Source organism: Lepidochelys olivacea (genome assembly GCF_965140295.1).
Source record: "Lepidochelys olivacea isolate rLepOli2 genome assembly, chromosome: 4".
Taxonomy (NCBI): Eukaryota; Metazoa; Chordata; order Testudines; family Cheloniidae; genus Lepidochelys; species Lepidochelys olivacea.
Window position 1 is genome coordinate 133,362,687 of NC_140414.1, and position 23,937 is coordinate 133,386,623.

General features: G+C 43.0%; 1 protein-coding gene across 6 annotated transcripts in view; it reads right to left on the minus strand.

Annotated features, from left to right (window-relative positions):
• The window catches only part of MAEA (macrophage erythroblast attacher, E3 ubiquitin ligase), a 117,428-nt gene that overhangs the window by 60,271 nt on the left and 33,220 nt on the right, over positions 1–23,937 (minus strand). For all 6 annotated transcript variants that reach the window (XM_084626473.1, XM_084626470.1, XM_084626468.1 and 3 more), the window contains exon 3: positions 9,436–9,639. In XM_084626473.1, coding sequence (XP_084482599.1) covers positions 9,436–9,639 — 204 coding nt within the window. The remainder of the gene's footprint in view (positions 1–9,435; positions 9,640–23,937) is intronic.

Sequence of the window (23,937 nt, forward strand, 5' to 3'; positions counted from 1 at the left end):
GGAGGGTGTGCATGCTCTGGGAGGGAGTTTAGGTGTAGAAGAGGGCTCAGGGGGCTGGGGTTCAGGATGTGGGATCCTGGCAGTGCTTACCTCAGGTGGCTCTTGGAAGCATCTGGCATTTCCTTCTGGTTCCTAGGTGGAGCCGTGGCCAGGCAGCTCTATGCGCTGCCCCCGGCTGCAGGCACCGCCCCCGCAGCTCCTGTGGCCATGCCACCGCATAGGAGCCAGAGGAAAATGCCGGCCGCTTCCAAGAGCCACGCAGAGCCAGAGTAGGCAGGGAGTCTGCCTTAGCCCTGCTGACCGGACTTTTTAAAGTAGAGAGCAGGAATTGTTTGCTCAAGACTGGTCTAACTCCTTCTAAAAGATGCATAAACATAGAATTCACAAACTGCGTCCTAATACAGAGTCAGGCATCCAGAGAAGTTAAGAGAGATAGGGAATAGGCAAAAGGGATATGGGACTCTCACCTTTCTGACAGGTAGCTTACAGGAGAAAGCTACCTTTGCAAGACTCCCCCAGACACTAGAGTCTGGGGGGGGAAAAAAAAAGACCTGAATGTGTCCTCTCCCATCTGGATTCATCACAGAGGTAGAGTTAAGAAAGCAGATTAAGGAGAGGTTGGAGTTGGAGAAAAATACAGTTCTTATTTGCCAAAGTTTTGTAAACCCTTCTTCAGGTCTTTGCTATAGCCCAGGGGACTCCTACAGTGGTCAAACTGCCTGCTCAGTGAGTGTGCCTCTTGTATTGAGGCTGTGGACATGTGGACAAGCCTAGGAGGAAAAAAGCCTGTGAATAATCCTGGTGGGAGGCAAGCTAGTTGTAACCTACTACAGAATTAACCATGCCTATCCCACAGCAGCTGCCTCTTGAAGATTACAGCAATGTGGTAGTGGTTAAGACATTTAACGTAGCCTAGGAGATAGAATAGGGCTGCTTTGGAGAGAAGAGAGACAAGGTAGGTGAGGTAATATCTTTTATTGGACCAACTTCTATTGGTGAGAGAGACAAGCTTTTGAGCCACAGAGCTCTTCTTCAGGTCTGGGAAAGGTACTTCCAGCATCACAGCTAAATGGAAGGTAGAACAGAGTATTTAGCACTAGTAGTTAGTACATACTGAAAGGGACCATTCAAGGTAGAGTCTGCAGTCATAGGACAAAAAGAGGGGGTTACTGGAAAGAAGGAATTCACAAAATCTAGCAACTATTTTCTACTTGTTACTGTAACTAGACAATGGGGGATATGTCCACATTAGTGGGCTCTCTAGCAGAAAGGAAAACACCATGAGGTGGAAACACGTTTAGCTTCCAAAGGTTTGTTAGGGAAAGTAGGCCAAAGCAGCAGGCAGCACAAGTCAAATACATTATATTCATGCCTTACAATTAAAGACATGCTTAAGTATTGTTTCTAGGAAAGGGCTGGGGCTGTGGGGGTGTGTGTGGGGAAAGGGGGTTACTAAGTCCTGTATCAACTGTATCTACAAAATTCCAAATAAAGTGTTGATTCCCACCCCCGACATCCAATGCTTTAGGTATGTCATCAGGATTTCCCCAAGATTTTAAGAAGGGTAAGAGCAAGCTATCAAAAGTAGTCCATGTGTAGGAAGCTTGGAAAGTTAATGTACGAGTTTATCTAGCCTTTCAGCTTATTTTAAAAGTGTAAAGGGAAACTTTTAGAAAAAAGAATACATGGTAGGGTCTGCCATTAAATAAGGCTTTATTGAAAACCCTGCTACTGTTGAATCTAGCTTTGAAATCTTATTCTTCACAAGTTCACTACTATAGTCTAGTGATCACTGGAGTTATTCGAATACATTTCATTTGTGAAGGGTTTAATAATCTATCCATTAAAATTTACTCCACTGATTTTTGGTATGATTGCGGGGGTTAGAGGGGGAGAGAGAGAAATGTATCTATCTATCTCTGCAGGGTCAAGGAAGTCCATCTGCCTGCTCTTTGGCAGGTGAATACTACTTATTTAAATTTACAGTTCAGGGAAATTTTACTGAAAGTAGTTAACCTATTTGGTTCAAACTAGCTCAGTCTTCTCTTGCCTTTGTACTATTTCCCCCTCCCCCCAAAATCTTCAGCTAGAATCCCAGGAGGATCACTTCTATGGAATCATGCATCACCTCGTTCTGTAAGCCAGTAGCCTCTATTCTGCTAGAGAAAATAAAAACTATCTAGAGATCCCCATATCTGCTTGGTAAATCAGGAAATTCTGAGCAACAACTGAATATTAACATTCCCTAAGTCTGCACCACAACATGAAAGATCTCAATAAATGGTTTCAGAGTGTTTCTGCTGAGCAACAGTTTGCTTTGATTATAATTAAATTCTAATTCACTTAAAGAAGTCCGTTTGTTCAAAACTCTTAAAATTATAAACAGTAGTAGATCTACTTCAAGAGAGTCAGATGTGACAGACACTCTTTGCATTAGTGTTTTCACTTTCCTCTAATGAGAGGTTGTCTACATTGGAAACTTGGCCCCATTTTGTCAAAATTTAGATTCCATGCAATTCAGTCTTAACTTTTAACATATAAAGTCTGGCCAGACAAAAACCAATAAAAAGGTCTGTGCGATGCTTCTTGAAGGTATTCAGGACCGAATCTCCTGGTTACTCATCGGACTTCTAGAGAGAGACTTGCTGGTGCTAAACTGAACGTCAGCTCCCTGTCACGGCATCTGTTAGCCACCCAAACAATCTCCTCAGAAGCTCTGCCGGCCTTTACTGGGGATTACAGGTAAACTAAGTGCACGCAATCCTTGAGCCTCCTTGAAGAACATTCCCCTATAATATCCAGCCCATCATAGGACACTCACAGACATTAACAACTTCACTATCTCCAAAAGGGACAATGTACACAACAACCTGTTTGGTGGAGCTGAGGATTCATATTTAATATTACAGCACTGAGATTAATTTATAATTAAACCAAGAATAAATGTATTAATAAAGAACAGAGAATTTAAGTGCTACTGAGAAAGGACAGTAGAAAGAGAATTGGTTACAAATAAAACAAAAGTATAACATGCTTCTAAGACTAAACATAAGAAACAGTTACCTACTGTAAATTTAGTTATTTGAGATGTGACAGAGATATGTATTCACTTGGTGTGCGTGCACCCAGCTCACTGGAGCCAGAGAAATTTGCCTAGCAGTACCCTTAGAGGGGCAGTGCTCATGCCTTGTGACCGTAGCCCTTCCCCTGGCTACGGGAGGCGGCGCTGCCCCAACCCTCCCCAAGTGCCTTTGCACTGAATGCCTGGAAATCGGACTCCAATGCAGAGAGGACAGAGGGTGGGTCATGGAATACAGGTCTGCATCACATCTCAGAGAACTACCATGACAGAAAGTAACCATTTCTTCTTCAGTCATGCATTCCACTTAAATGACTCACAAGCAGTACCTCCTCCCACCAAGAAGACAGGGCTTGGAATCCACCTAAACGAGGACTGCAGGACCGCTCTACCAAAGCTTGCATCTGCTCTGGAAGATGCTGTTAAGGTGTAATGGTTTGTGAGCATATGTACTGATGTCCACATAAGCAGCTCTACAAATGTCCAATATGGAAATTGGAATGAGAAATGCTATGGACATTGCTTGCGCTCATATAGAATAAGCATGCACACACTGAGGGGGCATAGCCAAGGCTATTTTGTATGCAGCCTTGATGCAGGATGTTACCCATTTGGAGATTGTCTGTGAAGAGCCCGCCTGACCCTTCATGTAGGCTGCATGTACCTGCACAACCAAAGAAGACAATGCACGAAACGGTTTAGTCCTGTCCAAATAAAAGGCTAGACATCCTCTGACTTCTAAGGTATGGAGAGGCTGATCCTCCAGAGGAGGATGTGGCTCAGGAAAAAGCATAAGTAAATATACCACCTGGTTCAAATGAAACAGAAACCACTTCAGACACAAATTTTGGGTGGATCATAGAGTTACCTTGTCTTTGGAGAACTGTGTATAAGGATGCTCTCCCATCAGAACCTGCACTCTAACACTTTCCTTGCAGATGTTATCACTACCAGGAAAGCAGTTTTCTGACAAGAGCGGAAAGGGACAAGATGCTAGACTCTCGAACAAAGAATCTTGTTACCATAGGATAGAATGATCTTCTTTGAAGAGGGGGAATGAAATGCCAATAGTGCTGCACTTTCAATTAACTAAGTGCAAGCCTTAACAACTGAAGGTGTAGCAGGTACTCCAAAATGTGCTGGCTTCTATCCAGGATTGGTTGGATTCTGAAGGCTAATGACAACACAGAAAACCACTTCCATTTCACTGAATAGGCTATTCTGGTACAGGACTTTCTAATGTTGAGCAGGACTTGTTGGACAGCTGTTGAACACTGCTCTTCCTCCTCATTCAACCATGCAGCAGCCACGTCGTAAAATGCAGGGAGCTGAGCCTGGGATGCAAGATGCGGCCGTGATTCTGAGTGAGTAGGTTGGAATGGAGAGGAAACAGGATGGGAACCTAAATAGACAGTGCAAGAAGGTCAAAGAACCAACACTGTCTCAGCCATGAGAATGAACTTGGCTTGATCTACCTTGATCTTCAGAATGACCCGAGGAATGACTGGGACCGGAGGAAAGGCATACAGGAAAGCGGACTGCCAGCTGAGGTAGAAAGCATCAAACAAGAAGCCAGCACTGAGGCCCCACTGAGAACAGGACAGACAACACTTCTTGTTGGCTGTTGTAATGGGATTGCCCCAAGAAGTGAAGATGACCCAGAGGACACTTGTCTTCAGGGACCATTTGTGACTTGGGGAAAATAACTGCTGAAATGGTCTGCAAGATGATTCTGAACCCCAGGCAAGTGAATGGCTACTGGAGCAATGTTCTCCTCAATGCAGAACTACCACACCCTGATCTCCTCTAAACAGAGCAACATGGTGTGGGCTTCCCCTTGTTTGTTCACATAATGCATCGCAGTGGTATTGTCGGTAAGTACGTGAACCACTGAGTCACTGATATGGTGTTGAAAAGCATGACGTGCATTGTAGATGGCCTAAAGCTCCAGCAAGTCGATATGGTGTGAAGACTCCCGCTCTGAGCACAGTCCCAGTACTTTCAGCAACCCCAGGCATGACCCCCAACCCATCTGTGAGGCATCAGTAACAAATGCCTTGGTTGGCGAGGGCCGGACAAAAGGGAACGCACTGGCAAATGTTCTCTGGGATGCATCCACCACTGTGAGTTGTTCAGGACCAGTGGAGGGAGATGAACAAATCTAGAGAATGACAAGCAGGACAGTAGACCATCCTGAGCCACATCTGAAGTGGGCAAAGGCGCAACCTTGAAAATTGGATTACCTGCATGCAAGTGGACATGTGGCGCAAGAGCTTCAGATGCCTGAACAGTCGTGGAATGCTGAGACTCCAGAGAGGCAAAAGCGGCGAATTGTCTAAAACAGTCATCGGCAGAAATGTTCTCAATATTGTGGAATCTAACAAAGCCCCAGTGAACTCGATTTTTTGAGTGGGAGCCAAGGTTGACTTTGCGATGTTTAGGATGAGACCCAGATGGTCAAGCAAGCACAGCGTTGCCCTGACATGAGCAAGAACTTCCTTTCTGGATCTGTCCTTCAGTAACCAGTTATCCAGATACAGGAAAATATGAATTCCCTCCTTTCTGAGATGCATGGTCATTGTTCTGGTGTACTTGATAAAAACCTAGAGGGCAGAGGAGAGGCCAAAGGGAAGCATTGTGTATTGAAAGTGGCATTCTGCCATGTTGAACCAAAGGAACTTTCATGTGGCAATATTGCCAAGCCACAGAAAGTAAGCATCCTGAAGGCCCAAAGCAGCAAACCAGTCTTCTGAGACAGAGTGACCATTCAGAACCTCACGTTCCTGATATATTTGTAGAGTCCGCTAAGGTTAAGGATGGCTCTTACCCCTCCCTTGGATTTGGGTACCAAGAAGTATCGGAGTAGAAGCTGTGACCCTGGTGTTCCTGCGGAATCTCCACCACTGCTCTCAAAGCAGAAAATGGACCAGCTTGAGTAGCAATATCTCATTAGAGGGGCAGGGAGGGAATATGGGGAGTTGGTGTGGAGAGGAACATAACTGGACTTGATGGCGCTTAGGACCCAGCCATTGGTGGTGATTGATGCCAAGCACTGTGAAAGCGGGCCAACCTGTCCCAGGGGGGAGGGAAGAAGAGACTATGAGGAGGGAGGAGCAATGATAGAACAGTGCTCTGGACCAAGGAGTCAAAATGGGCACTTGGAGGACACTGGGACAGGAAGTGTGGAATGATCGAACCCCGAGCCCATCTACTTTCTCTCTCTCTCTGAGATGCTGCTTCCGGTGAAGGTTCTAAGCTACTTGAGTCTGTTTCTTAAATGATCTGCAGTTTGCACAATGCTCCTTGATGTGGGCCTCACCAAGACAGAGCAAGCACTGTAAGTGGGGATTGCTGTTGGGGATCACTCCCCCACACGGACAATGTTTAAACCTTGGTGAGGGCACCACCAAGGGAAACACATTACTACAACTGACACTACTCTAACACCAAGGTTACTAACAACTATATACAAGAGAAAAACTAAACTAGTTGAGAGGTTGAGAACACACAGAGCTCCCACTCCAGTTATGGGTGGTGGGAGGGTCAGGGTGCACTCTTATGTAGTCAGGGAAGAACAGCAGAAGGGGAGGGAGACTATAGGTAGGGGAGGGGCTATAGCCATGATACACAAGAGCTGCCTTTCTACGGGTACTGCTAGGCAAATTTCTCTGGCTCTGATCTGCTGGGTGCGCACACCCATAAATGGAATGCATGGCTGCATCTACTTGAGGAAGAACTTTAGCAGTCTACACTCCTTTGCCTAAAATGGTTTCTCATCCTCAAAAGACTTTCTGCAAAGCCTGCAGATTTTCAGTCAAAGCATGATCCAGATTTCTCCATGAGTCATCCCCATCTGCCAAGGGTGTTCTTCCGTGAAGCAGATAACAAAAAGTCCTTTTGCTTTTACTTATATTTTCTCCAAACTCATTGTTTTGATCCTAGACACAAGACAACTCACCCTGTGGTTTTAGTCTCCAGTGTCTTCCCAGGCTGATTTCACATCACTGTCAACCAGGCTTTTCCTGTTGACTTACATGAAAATGCAGCTCCCATTGTGTTTTAGATTTTTCAAAGCTCAATTTACATCAGAGACCTAGACAGACAGGTAAATCAACATTCCTTTGTCTAGGACAAAACTTGTTTATCAACCCTGCCTTGTTATAGGATTTAAAACATATTTTTAGTATATGCATACAACTTAATTATCACCCATACACATATCAAAGAACATTTACAATAACCAGTGAAATATATGCTATCATTTGACACCTCACATGACCTTCTTTACAGACAAATACTACAACAGCAATATGTTAGGTCTGACAGGAGTTGCTGTTGAAGGCAGTAACCCTTTGCCAGTTGGCATTGGGAGAGTCTTAAGGTCATAGACTTTCTTTGTTCCCTCTACTCCAACTACTAAGTTTTTCTTCAATAGTTAAATGATTCAGACGTTAGGCAATTAAAAGTGTTTAGAACTGAAGGCAGCAGTCAGGTGCTGATGAACTCAAACATTTTAATCCAAAAATAGTTTTCACGTTTGCTAATAGTTATCTATGCAGCAGATGGAAGTGGAAAGTCATGAGGCATCACAAAAAAGTATTCTGCTCACTCCTGCAATGCATTAGACAACAGTCCCACTCTAGCCATGCTCACTTCAAAACCAAATGTTATGCCTTTTCAGTTTAATTAATGCTCAACAGGAGCTGCTACATAGGGGAGATAATCTCCTTAACCTCTTTATTGCTGTGTAGCAATAGCTGATACATACAGAGGCATGATGATTCAGCAGAAGATTTACAGCTCCTGTTCCAGTGGAGGAAAACCTCCTTTCTGTCAGCAGAGGACCAACAGGATTTCAGATCATGCAGTTCCAGCTACATGATACAAGAACAATAGTACTTTATTTTTTAGGATTCGTCTTGTTACATGGCCCTTCTTTACCAAGGACAATGACCTCATGAGCGAAGAGATGCCTATGAACATGATTTGATGTTCTCCTCTTAGATAAGATTATTCTACTCATTTTTCACTTCCTTATTTCCCTTCCTCCCCCGTTTCATTTTCATATTTATTGAAGACATTGCTGGCCAAACAAGATCAGATTGGTTGAAACAGCCATGGAACTAAGAAATAGGTTGGAGTTAGAAGCAAACAAACAATTACATTTATGCTGTAGCTTTTGGTATGGCTAGCAACTAAAGTTCCCCCTTTCTGAACTGTGTCCAATTTAAAAATATTCCCTCCCCTCAAAAATTAAAACAAAACCAGAAAACCATACATGCTGATAAAACTACCACCACCACCTTCTTCCTCCTCAAAAATATATTTTTAACAGTAACAGTCACGGTCTTTCTAGTGTCAGAAGTGCTAAGACAGCTTACAGTACTGAGCCGGGGCACTTCTGAGTCCCAATGACACTTACCCCCACAGCTCAGCAAGACAAAAATAAGCCAGTTTCCAAGGAGAAAGACTCCAAATTCTCATAGGAACCAGCTTCTTCCTAAAACATTAATTTCATTTTCCTCTGAGTTGCAGTTGCTGGTGGAGCACAAAAGCCTTTCAGGATCCAGTATGGCTCAGCATCTTGCATACATAATCCATGCAAAGGAACATGAAGCGTATAAGCCCTGAAGTGTTGTTCGGCAACATGATTCAGCAACTTTACGGAAACTTGTAAGTAGGAGGAAGGCAACACATAAAATAAAGTGAAAGATGACCAGAGGATGTAAATAAAATGCACAAAATTGCTGCTTTGGAGCAAAACCATAAATGGAAGGGGAAGGAAGACACTCTGGCTACAAAACCTTGACAACTATTAAATGAATTATTCCAAAGTATTTTATAATTCAAAGTGCCCCTAAAGATGTTTAATAGTAGTATAATAATACAACAGAACTCTAGATAGCCTATATGTTACTGTGATCGGCCTGATTACCTCCAGAATTGTGAAAGTATGGCTGGACAGATGGGAAGCTCCACTAACTGCTTAATCAACAGTCTGACATTCTTTAATAAAAATGTAACAGTACATTTGAGGAACCGGGGGGTGGGCTGGGGGGAGGGAGTGTTGGTCTAGGAATTCATTTAACTTTATAACTGCAACACTATGATTCCAATTCTAATTTCTATTTAACACACAAACCTATACTGAGAGAACAGACTCTAGAGAATTGGTTTAGAGACTAATTTAAATGAAATATTAAGAATTCAGGCATACTCTAGTACACAAAATAGCTAGCATATTACTGATCAACAGCTGTGTTTCCACGAATCTCTCTTTAATACAAACTGACACACTGATACCATAATGATTAGCACAGTATAAGAATCTATATAGAACAGAAGTTGGTACCAACCTCAATACCACTCTGCCTGGCTAGTTTTACAGCTGTATTGTAGTAGCCACAGCGCAAGAGATGTTCCACCATCATGCGATCCATACGTTTTTTCTTCCACATGTTGGCAGCAGCTGGCTGGTCACTGCTATGTTCTTTAAGGTGCTCAATCCTGCGTTTACAAAGTTTTGCGCTCTCATCTTCAGCCTGGATTGATTCAACTGCCTAAATTTAAGAAAGAATTATCCAATTAATAAATAAAGCAATTTCAGCTGCAGGGAATAATGACTTTTAAAGCAATATATAACCTTTATTGTACAATATGTAGAATGTGTACCAATCCAACAAACAAGATTACACATTGCCCAGAACAAAACAAAACAAAATCCATATAGTAGCCTATGAGTTACAAAAGGTTATTTCACTAAGATAAGTAGAAAAATACAACTGAACTGGTAAAATTATGTACAGGAAATTTCAAAATCGAGCTCGGCCTCATTGAAATTTCTGGGTGCTACTGTAGTATAAATCTTTCTCAATTGTTGACCTGAATTTATAGGGCTAATTTATTATGGCTTGCCAATGATCCGACCAGAAGATACTTTGGTTCTTGTCCTAAATTCAGGCTACAGAATCAGAGAACATAGGGAGTTCAATGTCTTTTACGGACCCTCGGGATGCATGGCAAGGACACACACACTGATAACAAAACCAAATTTTCAATATCTTTATTAAAATAAATGGGAGAGTAATCAAAGCTATAAGCCACAAAGTAGTAACAGTTCTATAGTCCCTGGTGGTAAAATCCCTTTTCTAAAAGGCTACTTAAACTAGCACACTCATATCCTTCCTTGGAGACCTGATAGTGGGAGACAGAGGATGAGCCTCATCTGTAGCATGCCTAATGAGTTTGATGGTCCAGGCTCCTCAATCCCAAGCTGGTAGAGGTCAAGATCGAGTGTTGAGTAGCTAAGCTATATTGCAGAAGGTGAACAGATAGCTTAACAGAAGGTAACTGAAAGAAGGAGCAACCCCTCTGCATGGCAGTTTGCCCTTTTATAGAGTCCTAGCACTGTCCTGAATATTTATATTAATGCTCAACCCTCCATGCCCAAATCTTATTTCCTCACCCACTTAAATCTTCGAGTACACTTACTCTATAGGCTAGCATATCCTGACATGTTAATATCATATTCATACATATTAATATTGATGATCTCATCCTCAAAACCATTACCTTTGGCCTACATCATTACTTCCATGTTCTGCAGTCTACCTTGTAGTTACTGGTGTGTTCCAGAATTTTGCTAAACACATTCAGTTCTCCATTCAGTTTCCCAAAGTCAAAAGGGATAACCCGTAGGCCAGCGGTTCTCAAACTATGAGTCGGGACCCCAAAGTGGGTCCCGACCCCATTTTAATGGGGTCGCCAGGGCTGATTTACACTTGCAGGGGCTCGGGGCTGAGGCCCAAGCCCGAGGGAGTCAGCCCTGGGCAGCGGGGTTCAGGTTACAGGCCCCCTGACAGGGGCTGAAGCCTTTGGACTTCAGCTTTGATCAATTGGGCAGTGCAATTGGGCAGTGCAATTGGGCTTTGGCTTCCCCACCCAGGGCAGTGGCACTTGGGCAGGCTCAGGCTTTGATCCCTGCTCCTGGTGTTGTGCAGTAATTTTTGTTGTCAGAAGGGGGTTGCAGTGCAATGAAGTTTGAGAACCCCTGCGTTAGCCCATTTATCTATGCCAAAGGTTACAAACTAACACTTACGCTGCTTTGCTCTAGCTAATTATACAGGATACAGGCCTGTAGGTTCCTTGCATTACAGCCAAGTATAATGAAGTAATGTGTACTGGAATTATTCAATACAAAACATAAACCAAGAAAATAATATAATCAAACCAATAAAGAAAACAGATTGTATAATATAGCGATTGTATAATATAGCCCCATGGGCTACAAAATGGAAGAAATGTAAATGTGACCACTTTAGTAGCAGCTGCCACCATGCCTCACTATTCATACCCCACCGTAAGTTCCATACAAGTTTGTTGCCAATGGATCTCAACAGTTGAAACCCACTGGTCTTGCACCTATGGTCTGCCCTCATTTCACCCTCCCCATGCCGCTATGCTGCTCTTCAGGGGACTATTGCAGAGCAACCTGTACGGCGTCTCCACTTTTGCTTTCTTTTGTCCTCTTACAGCAGTAGAGCTATGTACTGGGACTTGCACTAATGGACTCAGAGAGAGGATTTGGCCCTCACAACATCTTTCAATCAAGGATCTCAAATCAGTTTGCGGTCAAGTCTCAGTATCCTTGTTAAATCAGTAGGAATTATCTTTATTCTGCAACACTCGTTAAGGACTTCTGCAGACTGTGTCCTACCTCCAGTGCTCCTGGCAACATGGGTCTACTGCTAGAATCTTTTACCTACTAGGTTTACCTTAAGCAAGCCAGGATGACGAGTTTTTCCCAGCCACTCTTACAGAATGCCTAGCTCAGAGAGTCAGCACAATGAAAGCCTCTTTCCACAACAATACTATTTTTACTACATAATCACACTCTTCTCTCCCCCTATCCTATCGCAATTAGATGGCTGATTAATCATGCTGCATGTTTCACTCAGCAATTAATTACAACCACATTTGCAACTTGAGGCTAGGTACTTATGACTGCTGCACATTACACCAGTAGCCAATTCAGATCCCACAAAATAAGTCAATGTGCATAACCTACTGACAGCAGTCAACAGCAGTTTTATTTGCTATTATATGTTATAATGAAATATCTCATTACTAAGAATGGGAAAGCAGCGGGTAGAAGATGCACTGGTTTAAACTGTCTAGTCTCCTCTCACCCAGTTAAAGAGAGGAGTTTCATGCTCTCAAGTGGAAATCCACGAGAATTCAGAGTATTCATGGGAAGGTCAGTTTTGGAATGCCTGGTCATGGGCCCCAATTGCAGTGCATTAACAGAGCCACTAAGAGAACTTCCCTAGTTCTTGTCCACACTAAGCCTGGCTCTAGTTCAACCTGTTATATTAATCCAAACTTTACAAATCCTCATCACTCCTTAAAAGAAAAATGGTTCACTGTAACTGAGGTAACTCCAACTCACGAGGGTGTTTCATTTTTACTACAGAATTTTTCAGTGTAGGGTCCAAGACAATTTAAAGGACAAAAAACCCAAACAGACTCTTGGTAAGTAAGTTGTGAGCCCTTCCTATTTAGCAAAAGAGGATGTTTGTCATAAAAAAAAGAATTTTGGCTTGACATTAAATTTCTGAAGAGGAAATGGGTCTGAAAAAACAAGATTATTTTGAGGCAAACATGAAGGCTGAACTCTATACAACTCACCTGAAAAGATGTATGCATCTCCTTGGTTGAATTTACCTTGGAACCAGAGCTGCTGCCATTTTGATCCCCTTGTCAGGACTGTTAGGAGAGGGGACGCATACTTTCCTGGGCCTCTCTGCTGCAATTTTGTGGATGAGGTAAATTCAGGGAGTCACTGATGGGAAGTGTGGTCAGCTGGTTAAAAGGGTAGGCATGAGAGAAATGCATGACTCTGGCTTTCCCAACAGAACCAGTGACATGAATACCAGAGACGTCCCCATAGAGACATTGAAAATGTGGACTGTTGAGAGCCAAGGAAATCAGCCTAGAGAGTCCCTTACCAACATCTCAATAGTTTACTGGGTCCTTGCCTGAACATGTTCTTCGTCCATGGCCTTGCATTTAAAGACCAAAAGGGGCCACTGTTGGAAATGCAAGTAGCAGCAAGTGACAGCCTTGGCTGTTTTCCTTGGATGAATGTCCCTCAGGCTACTGCTTGCCTTGACCTTCACCATGAGTAAGTGTAGGGAGAAAAGCTGGAAGGTACCATTTGTCAGTTCTCTGCTAGTGCTCCCTAGCTCTACATGGGTTTCTGCTAACCAGAGCAAAGGAAGTCTAGCTAGCCCTTCTCCAAGCTGGTCTGAAGTGTGAGAGAGGGCTTCCCCCACCACAAAAATATAACAGAACACATGATCCAGGAAGCAGTGCAGGTTTTCCCTATATGCTTTGTCTGTCACACTGGGATCAAGCAAGGGATGCAAGAGGACATGTCTGGCTGTAGTGCAGGTAGCCAGGAATTAAGCGGATTAGCCCAAAAACATGCTCAAAAGTTGGACATAGATCAAGCTCAACATCCAATTGCACCAGAAAGTTAACTTTCATGGTTTCAGTTTTTAAGAGTTTTATATCCAAGGATCTGCAGCTCTAAGGTATCTAAAGAGGCAGAACCAAACTGGCAGGCTCTTAAGCAAGCATTATGTATCCTTGAGCTAATGATTGATATCTGAGTTCTGCCTGCAAAATAAATACCAAGTTCTTATCCATAGACATCAAAGCATATTATGAAGAAATTAACTATCATTACTGCCATTTTGCAAAAGATGAACAGAGCCACAGGAGGTGAAGTGAAAGCTGCGAACCAGCTGAAGATCCATTTTAGGATCTGAGAACCTTTCTTCAAAGAAGAAAGAAGAGTTTACCTGTATGCACACATCCCTAGACCCTGTTCCAAGGCTCAGCCCTTAAGACTGTGGGGAGTGAGTTCACGGAGCACATGACGTGGATCATGTGACTGCAGGTTGCAAGGAGCGCCTGACACAAATAGCAGCTGCAGTGTCTAAGCAGTAAGACCACCATGAAAGGACCCAGGAAGAAGCTCTTGACAGTAGTCAGAAAGTGCTGTGTTATCCCCCTTCCTAGATGTGGAAAGTACAAATAATACAGCCCTGTTAAGTGTTCTGTATTATTTTGAACCTTTCACGTATTCTCTTAATAAACCTGCCCTGAGGATGTGCAATGTCTAGAGCCCTTTGGTATTAGTCAGACTGTCCTGCCCACCAATTTATAGCAGCCTTTAACCCACCTCAAAAAAAGAAAAGGAGTACCTTTGAGGCACCTTAGAGACTAACCAATTTATTTGAGCATAAGCTTTCGTGAGCTACAGCTCACTTCATCGGATGCATACTGTGGAAAATATAGAAGATGTTTTTATACACACAGACCATGAAAAAATGGGTGTTTATCACTACAAAAGGTTCTCTCTCCCCCCATCCCACTCTCCTGCTGGTAATAGCTTATCTAAAGTGATCACTCTCCTTACAATGTGTATGATAATCAAGGTGGGCCACTTCCAGAACAAATCCAGGGTTTAACAAGAACGTCTGAGGAACAGTGTGTGTGTGTGGGGGGGGGGGAATAAACAAGGGGAAATAGGTTTGAATAGAGACTGGGAATGGTGGATTCATTATAAAAAGTAACCTAAGTTAATTGTATCCAATTTGCAAATGAATTCCAATTCAGCAGTTTCTCGTTGGAGTCTGTTTTCGAAGTTTTTTTGTTGAAGGATAGTCACTTTGAGATCAGAAATCGAGTGACCAGAGAGATTGAAGTGTTCTCCGACTGGTTTATGAATGTTATAATCCTTGACATCTGATTTGTGTCCATTTATTCTTTTACGTAGAGACTGTCCAGTTTGACCAATGTACATGGCAGAGGGGCATTGCTGGCACATGATGGCATATAGCACATTGGTAGATGTGCAGGTGAACGAGCCTCTGATTGTGTGGCTGATGTGATTAGGCCCTGTGATGGTGTCCCCTGAATAGATATGTGGGCACAGTTGGCAACGCGCTTTGTTGCAAGGATAGGTTCCTGGGTTAGTGGTTCTGTTGTGTGGTATGTGGTTGTTGGTGAGTATTTGCTTCAGGTTGGGGGGGCTGTCTGTAGGCATGGACTGGCCTGTCTCCCAAGATTTGTGAGTGTGTTGGGTCGTCCTTCAGGATAGGTTGTAGATCCTTGATAATGCATTGGAGGGGTTTTAGTTGGGGGCTGAAGGTGACGGCTAGTGGCGTTCTGTTATTTTCTTTGTTAGGCCTGTCCTGTAGTATACAGACTAATATTAATTGCGAATACAGACCAACATGGCTGTTACTCTGAAACCACCTCAAAAAGAAGTTTCGGACCTACACACAAGAGTTGAAGCCAGCAGTGCTATTGTTACTGAAGATTGTCAATGCTTACAGTCTTTGGGCCAGATCCTCAGCTGCCGTAAATTTACATAGGTCTATTAGAGCTGATGGAGTTACACTAGTTTACACCAGCTGAGAATCTGGCCCTTTGTGTCCAAGTTATGCCACAGTTCGTTGGAGGTTTTTGTTCAGGACAAAGTGACAGACTAAATCCTGTCAGACCTTGAGTCAAGGTCTGAAGTTTGAGATGGTTTTCATTTGACTATCAGTACAAAGTACGGACAGTTCCCACTACTGAAATAAGCAAGGCCAGGAAAGAAGACCTTCAGTATCAAGCAGAGGTTTGAGGACAGCTCTATATGTAAAATGCTGCACCGGTGCAGCTGCATCGCTGTGGTGCTTCAGTGAAGATACTACTAAGCCAATGGGGGAGCGTCTCCCGTCAGTGTAGTTAATCCACCTCCGCAAGAAGGTCAAATTTGACCAAAGAACTTGTAGAGACTAGCTCAAGGGGCTGCTGCGGATGATACCCTGGCAGCACCCCCTTTTCTTTTATGAGGAAACTGCAGCATTTCTGTTGGCTGCAGCGGTGACAGAATGACAGGAAGAGAAAGGTGATGTCTCAGAAAGGTGTGTCCCAAGATACATGTTCCTATTCTTCAGTGAAACTCCAGCCTGGCTACTGTCTATCATATAGAAGAGAATAGTGGTCATGCTGTGATTCTTTGTAGCATGAGATCCTGTGCTCTTGTCTAATCTTGCTACTTATTCAAATTACATTCCAGATTCTTGTGTCTATTTTGTAATTAGATTTTTGGGGAAGAATATGCTCTAAAGTTATCAGAATAAATGTACAGACTGAAAAGGACATCTCTTTTCCTTGTGCTTTAGTCAAAGATAAAGTGTGTTCTTTTTGCAGTCTCTACTACAGCTTCATCGATAGATACATAGATTCCAAGACCAGAAAGGACCATTATAATTCTCAAACTTCATCTCACCATGACCCCACTTCTGACACACACACACACACACACACACACACACAAAAAGACTACATAACCCCAAGAGGGGAGACCAAAGCCTGAGCCAACCCGCCCAAGCCCTACTGCCCCACACGGAAGGGAGGCGGCAGGGAGGAAGGTGGTGAAACCCTTGCTCTTCAGCCCTGGACATTGGGGCTCGGGCTTTGGTCCCAAGCAAGTCTAACAGCAGCCCTGGTGACCCCAATAAAATGGGGTCACAACCCACCTTGGGGTCCTGACCCACAGTTTGAGAACCGCTGAAATAGTAGGACTTCCTCCATAATACAGGCCATAGAGCTTCCCCATACTAATTCCTAGAGCATGTCAGTTATAAAAATATCCAGTCTTGATTTTAAAATGGCCAGTGCACCACTTGCAAACTGAAAAATGGATGCGCAGCTGGTGCTGATGGTATCTTGCTGGAGCTGCTAAAATGAACTTTTGGCCCTGTAGCGGAATCACTTGTGGCCATCTTTCACCTGATGTAGAGAATTGGAACCTTTCCAACCGCCTGGAAGGACAGTATTGTAATCTCACTTTATATGGGCAAGAGACTGTGCAGTGAACGTTAGAGAGAAAGAACAATCATCTTGTTGTCCATGCCAGGGAAGTTGTTTGTGCATATTCTGCTAGCGCATTTAGAGCCCCTGCTACATTGGAAGCGTCACCTCCAACAGACAGGCTTTACAAGGAACGGGTTCACATTAGATGCCATTTTGGCCACCTGCTTGTTGTCACAGATACATCATGAGTTCAAGAAATATGTAGTGTATATTGATCTTAAGGCTGCATTTGATTCAGTTGACTGAGTCATGCTATGGAAGGCCTTAAAGGGCCTAGGTGCCTCAACCACTCTACTGGACTTGATTAGTGAGCTGCATAATGGAACCACTGCCCGTGTACATCTGGGGAATCGGATGTCAGCACATTTTAAATCAGTATCTGGCGTCAGGCAGGGCTGAGTCTTGGCCCCTGAACTCTTTTGCTGGGCAATGTAACATTCTGTCAGATCCATAGATTCATAGATATTAAGGTCAGAAGGGACCATTATGATCATCTAGTCTGACCTCCTGCACAACGCAGGCCACAGAATCTCTCCCACCCACTCCTGAAAAACCTCACCTACATCTGAGCTTTTGAAGTCCTCAAATCGTGGTTTAAAGACTTCAAGGAGCAGAGAATCCTCCAGCAAGTGACCCGTGCCCCATGCTACAGAGGAAGGCGAAAAACCTCCAGGGCCTCTTCCAATCTGCCCTGGAGGAAAATTCCTTCCTGACCCCAAATATGGGGATCAGCTAAACCCTGCGCATATGGGCAAGGTTCACCAGCCAGATACCCAGGAAAGAATTTTCCGTAGTAACTCAGATCCCACCCCATCTAACATCCCATCACAGGCCATTAGGCCTATTTACCATGAATATTTAAAGATCAATTAATTACCAAAATCATGTTATTCCATCATACCGTCTCCTCCATAAACTTATCGAGTTTAATCTTAAAGCCAGATAGATCTTTTGCCCCCACTGTTTCCCTTGGAAGGCTATTCCAGAACTTCACTCCTCTGATATTTAGAAACCTTCATCTAATTTCAAGTCTAAACTTCCTGGTGGCCAGTTTAGATCCATTTGTTCTTGTGTCCACATTGGTACTGAGCTTAAATAATTCCTCTCCCTCTCCAGTATTTATCCCTCTGATATATTTAGAGAGAGCAATCATATCTCCCCTCAACCTTCTTTTAGTTAGGCTAAACAAGCCAAGTTAGGCTAAACAAGCCAAGCTCTTTGAGTCTCCTTTCATAAGGCAAGTTTTCCATCCCTCGGATCATTCTTCAGCCCTTCTCTGTAACTGTTCCAGTTTGAATTCATCCTTCTTAAACATGGGAGACCAGAACTGCACACAGTATTCCAGGTGAGGTCTCACCAGTGCCTTGTATAACGGTACTAAAACCTCCTTATCCCTACTGGAAATACCTCTCCTGATGCATCCCAAGACCGCATTAGCTTTTTTCACAGCCATATCATATTGGCGGCTCATAGTCATCCTATGATCAACCAATACTCCAAGGTCCTTCTCCTCCTCCGTTACGTCTAATTGATGCGTCCCCAGCTTATAACTAAAATTCTTGTTATTAATCCCTAAATGCATAACCTTACACTTCTCACTATTAAATTTCATCCTATTACTATTACTCCAGTTTACAAGGTCATCCAAATCCTCCTGTATGATATCCCGGTCCTTCTCTAAATTGGCAACACCTCCCAGCTTTGTATCATCCGCAAACTTTATTAGCACACTCCCACTTTTTGTGCCGAGGTCAGTAATAAAAAGATTAAATAAGATTGGTCTCAAAACCGATCCTTGAGGAACTCCACTGGTAACCTCCCTCCAGCCTGACAGTTCACCTTTCAGTAGTACCTGTTGTAGTCTCCCCTTTAATTCCTTATCCACCTTTCAATTTTCATATTGATCCCCATCTTATCCAATTTAACTAATAATTCCCCACGTGGCACAGTATCAAACGCCTTACTGAAATCTAGGTAAATTAGCTCCACTGCATTTCCTTTGTCTAAATAATCTGTTACTTTCTCAAAGAAGGAGATCAGGTTGGTTTGGCATGATCTACCTTTTGTAAAACCATGTTGTATTTTGTCCCATTTACCAATGATTTCAATGTTCTTAACTACTTTCTCCTTCAAAATTTTTTCCAAGACCTTGCATACTACAGATGTCAACTACAGGCCTGTAGTTACCCGGATCACTTTTTTTCCCTTTCTTAAAAATAGGAACTATGTTAGCAATTCTCTAATCATACGGTACAACTCCTGAGTTTACAGATTCATTAAAAATTCTTGCTAATGGGCTTGCAATTTCGGGTGCCAATTCCTTTAATATTCTTGGATGAAGATTATCTGCGCCCCCCCCCCCCCAATTTAGTCCCATTAAGCTGTTTGAGTTTTACTTCTACCTCAGATATGGTACTATCTACCTCCATATCCTCATTCCCATTTGTCATGCTACCATTATCCCTAAAGGTCCTCTTTAGCCTTATTAAAGGCTGAGGCAAAGTATATGTTTAGATATTGGGCCCTGCCTAGATTATCCTTAACCTCCACTCCATCCTCAGTCTTTAGCGGTCCCACTTCTTTTTTTGTTTTCTTCTTATTTATATGGCTATAGAACCTTTTACTATTGGACTATTTTACTATTGAACTACTTTTACTTTACAAGGTCCAACTCACTTTATCCCTACATGTTCTGACCTCAATAAGGTAGCTTTCCTTGCTGATCCCTCCCATCTTCCACTCACTGTATGCTTTCTGCTTTTTCTTAATCACCTCTCTGAGTTGCTTGCTCATCCAGCTTGGTCTACAACTCCTGCCTATGAATTTTTTCCCCTTTCTTGGGATGCAGGCTTCCGATAGCTTCTGCAGCTTTGATTTAAAGCAATTCCAAGCCTCCTCTACCTTTAGATCCATAAATTCTTCAGTCCAATCCACTTCCCTAACTAATTTCCTTAATTTTTGAAAGTCAGCCCTTTTGACATCAAAAACCCTAGCTGCAGATTTATTTTTGTTAATCCTTCCGTTCAGTTTGAACTGAATTAGCTCATGATCACTTGAACCAAGATTATCCCCTACAACCATTTCTTCTAGAAGGTCCTCACTACTCACCAAAACCAAATCTAAAATGGCATCCCCTCTAGTCGGTTCAGCAACTACTTGATGAAGGAATCCAGCAGCTATCACATCTAGGAAAATCCGAGCCCTATTATTACTACTAGCACTCCTCCTCCAGTCTATATCTGGGAAGTTAAAGTCTCCCATGATCTTGCAGTTTCCATTAGTATTTACTTTATTAAAAAGGGCTCTATCCATATCCAAATTAGATCCCGGCGGTCTATAGCACACCCCAAGCTCTATCCCAGGGGAGGCTCTAATAGTTTTCTTCCCCAATGTAACTTTTGCCCAGACGGACTCTGTCTTATCCATTCCATCGCTTCTTATTTCTTTACATTCTACCTCATCATTGATATACAATGCTACTCCACCACCTTTACCTTTATTTCGGTCTTTCCTAAACAGCACATACCCTTCAATACCTGTAGTCCAGTCATGACTACTATTCTACCATGTTTCTGTTATCCCTATAATATCTGGTTTCACTTCCTGCACCAGTAGCTCTAGTTCCTCCATTTTGTTGCCTAGGCTCCTCGCATTGGTGTACAAACATCTTAATTATTGCTGTTTGGACTCGCTCACATTCTGTACCCTATTAGGCATGGTCATTCTACAGCCAGTATCACCTATTAGACTGGTATCCACACTGCCCTTCCTCCTTATATACATTCTCCTACCCACGGCTGTATCCTCTCTCACTTAGTTTTCTTCCCTCTCAATGCTAAAATCCAGCGTGGAGATTACCTGGACATCTCCCAACCATCTCCCCCAAATTCCTAGTTTAAAGCTCTCTTAATCAGTTGTGCCAGCCTCCATCCTAGAAGTCTATTTTCTTCCCTACTTAGATGAAGTCCATCCCGAGAGATCTGTCCTCTGTCCATGAATGCCTCCCAGTGGCCATACATCCCAAAGCCCTCCTTATAACACCATTGCCTAAGCCATAGGCATTAAGTTAGGTGATCTCTCGCTCTCAAACCTTGACTATGCAGATGATGATGTTCTTCTAGTACAGACCCCGAACAGGTTTTGCAAGGCACTCCAGCAAATAGAGGAGTTGGCCAAAGTTGACCTCCATGTTTCATGGTCAGAGACAAAGCTTCAAAAGCTAGGATCAGGTTCACCTGCGACTCCAATCTCTGAATAAGGAAACAGTCAAAGCAGTTTCCAGCTTTTGCTATTTGGGTTCTACACTCATCAGTTCCTCCAACTCTGACACAAAGGTTCTCCATCAGATTGGCACCACAGTGTCTGCCATGGGTCATTTATGAGAAATATAGACTCAACATCATCCCAGCACAACCACCAAGTTCAGGATCTATTCGAGCTGTATCCTCTCCATACTGCTGTACAGTTGTGAAACAAGGACACTGTGTTGCTCAGATTAGGCAAAGATGGAGGCTTTCCACACAAAATACCAATGTTATATCCTGGGCATTCATCACACAGACGTTTATGGTGCTCTAGTTTATAGACTACCGGGGCTACTGTCCGCAGCTGGCATGTCGCCAGAATGCCACAAGACATTCCAGTGAACATAATTCTCTGAGTGGCTTGCACCAACCAAGACATGGAGGTGGCCCAGATCTCCCCCCTACATGGGTGCATCAAGTCTATTCCGACATTGGATTTTCGGCCTGTCAAGCCCTTGCTGCTGCACAGAAACAGAGCAAAAGGCGAACGATCGCTAGAGCAGACTCACTGAGTAAGAGAAAGATGAGAAGGAGAAAAAAAAAAGCGATGGAGAATCCACCATGATCTTTGGTAAACTGTTCCAACAGTTAATTACTTTCATGGCAAACATTTACACCTTATTTTCAGTATGTGTTTGTCTAGCTCCAACTTCCACCATTTGGTCTTGTTATACCCTTTGTCTGCAAGGCTGATGAGCCCATTATCAAATATTTGTTCCCCTGTAAGAAAAGGAGTACTTGTGGCATCTTAGAGACTAACCAATTTATTTGAGCATAAGCTTTCGTGAGCTACAGCTCACTTCATTGGATGCATGTAGTGGAAGATACAGTGGGGAGATTTTATATACACAGTTATAGACTAATCAAGTCATCCCTCAATATTCTCTGTGTTAAGTGAAATATAGCGATAGACTCAAAGAGCTTAATCCAAGATATGTTTTCTAATCCTTTAATCAGTCTCAGTTTTTCTCTCAACTCTCTCCAACATTTATCGACATTCTTCTTGAACTGTGACTACCAGAATTTGACACAGTATTCCAGCAGTGAATGCGTGAGTGCCAAATACAGAGGAACATAGCCGGTCTACTCCTAATAGAGAGTCTCCTGTTTACGCATTAAAGGATTGCTTTAACTCTTTGGCTGCAGTTTTGTACCAGGAGCTCGTGTTCAGCTGATTAGCCACCACTGTCCACCCAAGTTTTTTTCAGACTCACTGCTTCACAGGATGGAGTCCCCATCCTGGAGATATGATCTACATTTCCACCCTAGATGTATACATTTACATTTAGCTTTATTAAAAAACATTGTTTGCTTGCACCCAGTTTACCAAACAGTCCAGATTGTTCTGTATCAGTGACCTGTCCTCTTCATTACTTAACCCTCCCCCAATTTGTGTGTCATCTGTAAACTTTCAGTGATGATTTTGTTTTCTTTGAGTTCATTGATAAAAGTGTTCAATAGTGCAGGGCCAAGAACAGATTCCTGGGGGACCCCAATGGAAACACACTCATTCGACATGATTCCCTATTTAATGTTACACTAAGACCTGTGAGTTGGCCAGCTTTTAATCCAATTAGTGTGGGCCACGTTAATTTTATATTGTTCTAGTTTTTTCAAAATGTCATGTACTACCACATCAACCGCCTTATAGAAGTATATAATATCAACACTGTTACCTTTAATCTACCAAACTTGTAATCTCATCAAAAGAAATATCAAGTTAGTCTGACAGGATCTATTTTTCATAAACCCATATGTTACGGGATAGTCTGGCCCTTAAGGGGAGTCCTCCCAGCCACTTGGCATAGTTCTAAGAATTTTGGGTGGTCTGTACACAAAGCCTGAGGAGCTCTGGATATAGAGGAAAGGGATGTCAGGATCCCTTCTAAATGCCACTTCTTCCTGTTACTATATCTTTAAGGGCCTGGGACATGGAGCCTTTCAGACAAGTAGGACAAGGTTGCCCTCTTACCCAGCCAATGAAGAATGAACTGGGAGCATAAATGCTGCCTCCTCCTTCATAGCAGAGCAGAGTAAGGTGGCTCCTGCAAGGCTCTGAATTAACTATCAGCAGACACCAAGGGATGGCTACCAGTCCACAAGTTCAGAGGGTTTAAGTAGGGATAGATGAATTAGATAAAGTATCACCAAGCTCCATGAGGAGAGCTGCGGTTCCTGCCATGAGAAGAGACTTAAAGACTAAGGCCTGGTCTACAATATAGTTAGGCTGACATAAGGCAGCTTAAGTTGACTTAACTCTGCAAGCATCTATACCCATGGTGCCCAACCTTATCACGTAGGAGGACCACATAAACTTAAGCACAACGTCAAGCACAACTTTGTGTGTGCGCCAAACAGATTCAACATATTTTGATAAGCTTTAAAGTTACCTGTATTGATTTATATTTTAACATTAGCTTGTTTCATAAGTATTTAGATAAAAACAACCTATGTGCAGTACTGTCTATTCACAACTTGTGTAAACTAAAATCACGTAAACATGATGACAAAATGCTAATGAATCAGCTGATAGTATATTGCTTTGAAGCAGGCCGTGAGCCTTATGAAAAGCTGAAGTGGGCAGTGTATGGCCCGCACACTGGGCACCCCTGGTCT